Source organism: Monoraphidium neglectum (genome assembly GCF_000611645.1).
Source record: "Monoraphidium neglectum strain SAG 48.87 unplaced genomic scaffold scaffold01185, whole genome shotgun sequence".
NCBI lineage: Eukaryota > Viridiplantae > Chlorophyta > Chlorophyceae > Sphaeropleales > Selenastraceae > Monoraphidium > Monoraphidium neglectum.
In genome coordinates, this window is record NW_014012443.1 from 7,621 (window position 1) to 12,479 (window position 4,859).

At 65.4% G+C, this 4,859-nt stretch overlaps 2 protein-coding genes across 2 annotated transcripts in view; both read left to right on the plus strand.

The window, feature by feature from the left end:
- Positions 1–305: 305 nt before the first annotated feature.
- On the plus strand, positions 306–2,190 carry MNEG_6951 (hypothetical protein; the record flags this gene model as incomplete). Its single annotated transcript, XM_014044575.1, has 5 exons — positions 306–396; positions 606–691; positions 1,284–1,393; positions 1,787–1,881; positions 2,138–2,190. 5 exons carry the CDS (start codon positions 306–308, stop codon positions 2,188–2,190), a joined length of 435 nt encoding a protein of 144 aa, XP_013900029.1.
- Positions 2,191–2,903: 713 nt separating this feature from the next.
- MNEG_6952 (hypothetical protein) overlaps positions 2,904–4,859 on the plus strand; it is a gene marked incomplete at both ends in the record, with an annotated part of 3,000 nt that continues 1,044 nt past the window's right edge. Inside the window, 4 exons of the mRNA XM_014044576.1 lie at positions 2,904–3,500; positions 3,721–4,167; positions 4,430–4,485; positions 4,688–4,832. Of these exons, the coding sequence (XP_013900030.1) occupies positions 2,904–3,500; positions 3,721–4,167; positions 4,430–4,485; positions 4,688–4,832 (1,245 nt within the window). The remainder of the gene's footprint in view (positions 3,501–3,720; positions 4,168–4,429; positions 4,486–4,687; positions 4,833–4,859) is intronic.

The window sequence follows — 4,859 nt, forward strand, 5'->3', positions numbered from 1 at the left end:
GTGGCAGCATGCATGCCTGGTGAGCAGTGCGGCCCGGTGACGCCCGCTGCGTTGCTGCTACCGCTGCTGCGGCCTCAGTGCACAGCCACTTGTGCAGCCATTCCATGGCCAGCCCAGCAGCGCTCTCAATCTGCAAAACATCTCATCAAGGTTTATCGCTTTGGCAATCATCAAACACTATCCTTGCCAAGCAGTGGCGAGGCGTGGCCCACCCACATGCACTCCGCCGCGCTGCAGGCCAGGCGCATGCCCAGAAGGCAGCCACCTTCTGGGCAGCCATCAAGAGCAACCCCCAGCTCAGCTCGATGGCCAATTTTGTCGGCTCCGGCCAGACCCTGGCCGCCCTGCAAAACCCCGGCCTCGCGCCCTACACTGTCTTTGCCCCTACCAACGCCGGTGCGCGCACACGCGCCCGTACCAACTCTATCAACGGCCACGCGGGTGCTGTTGCAAAGGGACGCGTCTCCCCTCTCTTCCCGACCGTGGAGGGACTGTCGGTGCGGCGGGCGCTCTTTGCAACCAAGGACCGCCATCACCTCTCTTCCCACCCATGCCCTCTCCCTGACTCGCTCGTCCCACATGTGCTATCTGCCCCCTAAACCCAGCGTTTGAGTCCATGCTCAACGTGAAGATCCCTGGTATTGATGTGAGGTCTTTTATGAACAACAAGGCGATCCTGCAGATGGTCGTGGTGAGGGGGCGGGGTGGCAGGAGCTCGAGAAATGCCAAAGTGGGGACAGCTGCAGGATAGCAGCGGGGATGGCTGCGGGGATGGCTGCGGGGATGGCTGCAGGGATGGCTGCAGGGATGGCTGCAGGGATGGCTGCAGGGATGGCAAGAGGGTTGCGCCAGCGGAGGGGAAGAAAGGCTTTGGTGAGGTCATGCTTGCGGGTGGGAGGTCGGATCAGGATCGAACGGGGCTGGGGCATGCTGCTGCGAGCTCGCCTACCCAGACTGCAGCAAAGCGTGTGAGATTATTAATTCAGAGGTCAGTGCTGGATGCGCATGTCTGCCCTGCAACAGCAAGGAGGCGCGCCACGGGGGCTTTATGGAGGCCCAGCTGCACCCCGACGCAGCTTGCGCGGCCTTTTGGGCTGTGCCTTGAGGTTCTTTGAATGTCCAACGCGAGGGAGCCGCACCCAGGGACCGAACCAGCAGGGGCCGGTCGGAGAGGCAGCTGGGGGGTCCATGGAGCCTCGAGCTTGCCCCCGCGCGTCGCCGGCAGCTAAAACGCGCCCGCCGCCCCCACCCTGCCCTGGCCCCGCGGAACCTTCATTTCACAGAACCTACACCTGGCGCCTGGCGCGTGGACGACCCAGAAGATGACAGACGGCACCAAAATCCCGACCCGCCTGGCGGGCACCGCGGGCACCCTCACTGTCAAGAAGGACGGGTAGGTGGCCCTTGCAGGGGCGAAGCGCCCGCGCCGCCGGGGTGGGCAGGGGTGGGCGCTATGCGGCGGGTGTGTCGCGTGCGCATTATATGGCCCCAAAGGATGCAAGGCAAGGCTTGCCGGCATCTGGCTGCTGATCACCAAGGAACACGTCACATCACCCACAAATCACACGAGCGCATGACACGCATGGCGCGTGTGTGCGCACCCACACCCATACCCATACCCACATTCCCCACACAAAAACACGCACACACACATGCACACATACACATACACAAACACACGCGTGCACTCACACACACACAAGCGCGGCGAACTAGTTTGTGGTGCTGAATCCCCTCCCTTTCACGCACGCGCCCCGCTACCGCCGCTGACCGCGCGCCCTTGCAGCGCCAACGTCTTCCTGCAGTCTGCCGGGTCGTCCCCCAAGATCGTGCAGGCCAACATCCTGGCGGGCAACAACGGCGTGCTGCAGGTCATCGACGGTGCGCAGAGGGGCGCTCACATAGAGGCGGAGGGCGGGGGTCAGGGCGACAGGTTCCCTGCAGGGCCCGAAAGGTCCTGGCAAGGCCGAGCAAGCGGCGCGAGCCGGGGCCGCTGTCGGTGGCTGGACTCGCCCTGTCTGCGGGGTTTGCAGCTGGCGGGTGTCACGGTGGTGGCGAACAGGGGTTGGCGGATGCTGCTCAACGTCAAGCCCAGTTGTCAAATGCTGAGAAATTGCACCACCTTCCCCCCTTCCAGGCATGCTCCTCCCGGTTAAGATCAGCTCTGCCGCCAGCCTTGGCAAGCGTTGAGAGATCAAGGACTGCGAGGGACAAACCTGTCCGGAATGCACGCATGCACAGGTCAACACACCTGGGCCAGCAACGCCAACACACTCTCTGCTGGGCGCTCTCAAACGAAATGACATGCGACCCTTTCAGGAACCAAGCAACGAGGACCACCAATGCCGGCAACGGCAGCGCGGCGCGGTCGCGCTACGGCGCTTGGTTGTCGCACCGTGCCACTTCTGCGGCAGTGCAAGATGCTGCCCAGATGTGTACGTTTGTGCATGCCATGCATGCAACGCACTCGTGAGTGTAATAAATGCCTTCAATTGTCTTGACTTCTGATCCACACCCATTGGCGCGCACATGCAAACAGCCATATCTCTGAGTACCATGGGCAGTTCAGCAGTACGGCGCGTCAGTCCAGCGGCACCGCCAAAACTCAAAACATTGGAAGCAACACAGCTATACACTCCAACGTGACTATAATCTATATGCGTTTATCTCGCAACAGAATCCGGCCGTCCCATATAGTAGAGTGCCTATTCCCGTATTCCGGCGTGCTCCGAGGCAGCCTTCATCCTCGCTTTTGGGCGCTATTTCGATCTAGCGCCGCCAATAGAAACACTTGATACCGAAGAATTTTATCGGCAGATGAACAGCTGACTTGCATCGAGGTCCCGAAGCTTTCGCGCCCCCGAGGCGCTTGGGCAGCTGCGACGGAGCTGCCGCGCAGCACTATGCGGCCACGAAGAGCAGCAGCAGTGGCCGCAATTGCCATCTTTATTGCAACATCGTCCGCCTCGGCGGCGTCTTTAAGCCCGCCGGCGGCGCCCTCGCCGCCTGGGCCCGCGCCACTGCCGGGCCTGGACGCGCGCCTCGTGGCGCTGGCAGGGCGGCGCAAGACCTTGGTACTGTACTCTGTGGCATCGCTCAGCGACACCACTGCCCTTGAGAACCTCCGCCACTTTGTGTCCACGGCCGTACCTGCAGCCGCGCCGGGCCCCGTCCACTACGTCTTCCTTATGCCCCCCGCCATCAGCGCCGCTGCCGCCGCCGGTGCGAGCGCGGACGCGGATACCGCCGTGGACGCGGGTGCCGAGGGCGGCGACAGCCCTGCGCGCACGGCGGCAGCAGAGACGGCGGCGCGCACGCTGCCGCCGCTGCCAAGCGGCGCGAACGCGCGCTACGTGGCCGGCGCGCCCGCGTGCGCCCACGGCTGGGGCGCGTTTGGCTGGTACCTGCAGGAAGGGGACCCGGGGGCGGCTGCAGCGTATGACGCACTCGTCTTCCTGTCTTCCTCCATGGCCGGCCCCTTCCTCCCGCGCTACGTCCAGGTGTGCCTGTGTGGGGCCATTTACCTTTGAAACAAGGTTTATCGTTGATGCCCCTGCTGTCTGAAGAGCAGCAGGCAGGGGTTGGGGCGTCGATGCAAACCCAAGCCTCCGCCAGACGGTCTGGCACAGGCTGCCGTGACGGCAGGGCCCGGCTGCGTGCCCACCCGTCACAAGACCCTGAACGTTGACAGACCCACGCTCGCGCCCGGGACGCCCGCAGGGGCGCCTGCACTGGCTGACGCCCTTCCTGCGGAAGCTGGACGGACACGCCAGGATCGTGTCACCCACCATCAGCTGCGCGCGCACGCGCGCGCCCGGTGCCGGCCGCGGCGCACCCGCGGCGGCGACGGCCGCGGGCGCGGGCGGGTCGAGCCGGCGGGTGCCGCATCCCGAGCTCGGAGCCGTGGCGCTGGATGCTGAGGCCCTGCGCTTCCTCCTGGCGCTCAACGACGAGGAGGGCGCGCCGGGTGCCAGAGGCGCCTCGCCAACAGGGGCCGCCCAGCAGCGGGAGCTGCGGGAAGGTGGGCGGCGCGATGGCGGCGGAAGCGGCGGCGGCGGCGGCGTTTTCGGCTGCTACGCCAGCGCGGCGGTCGCGGAGCACCACGTCGCGGCGGCGGCGGCGGAGGCGGTCCTGCAGCGCGGGTGGTCGATTGACTCCCTCATGCTGGTCAGTGCGCGGCGCCGGGTGCTTAAAAGGTTGGGGCGCGCTCGTTGGACGCGGCTGCAAGGCGCACTGCCCGCGCACACGTACGAAGATCATATCAGCACGCATGCTGATACACGTTGCAAGAAAATCTTATTGTGTGGCCAGCGTCCACATGCTGGCGCGCCTGTCTAGCTGCCCTGAAGCACTGCAATGCAAGTGAAGACTGTCTTGGCTCCAGGCAGCCGGCGCCCCTGCCTCTCCCCTCGCGCATGCCCTGCCGCAGCGGTACCAAGGCATCAACTGGGTGCGCGAGCCGCAGCACTGGCACTGCAACGCAGGGTGCGCCTGCAATGGCCGCCCGTAGCCCGCTGTCGCACACGAGGGACGCCCCGCCTGCAGCCTGTGCCTGCAGCGCTGCTGGCGGCGCTTGGTGCCTCGGTGACTGGTGCGCCGGCGCGGCCGCCCCTCGTCAATCCTGCACCGTAATTGTCTGCGCTCTCATGTGCCCGCGTCAAGTATTCCCGTAACAATCCGACTGCAGGCTGAGCCCGCAGCAGGGCGACTGGCTGTATGACGGCGTCCCCTTGGATCCGTTGGAGGTCATGTTCGTCCCGCGCCAGGCGCACCTGGTGGCGCGCGACGCCGCGGCTGCGGCGCACGCCGGCCGGCTTCAAGCGTGGGCGCAGGTGCGTTGTGGTGACGGTGTGCTGTGG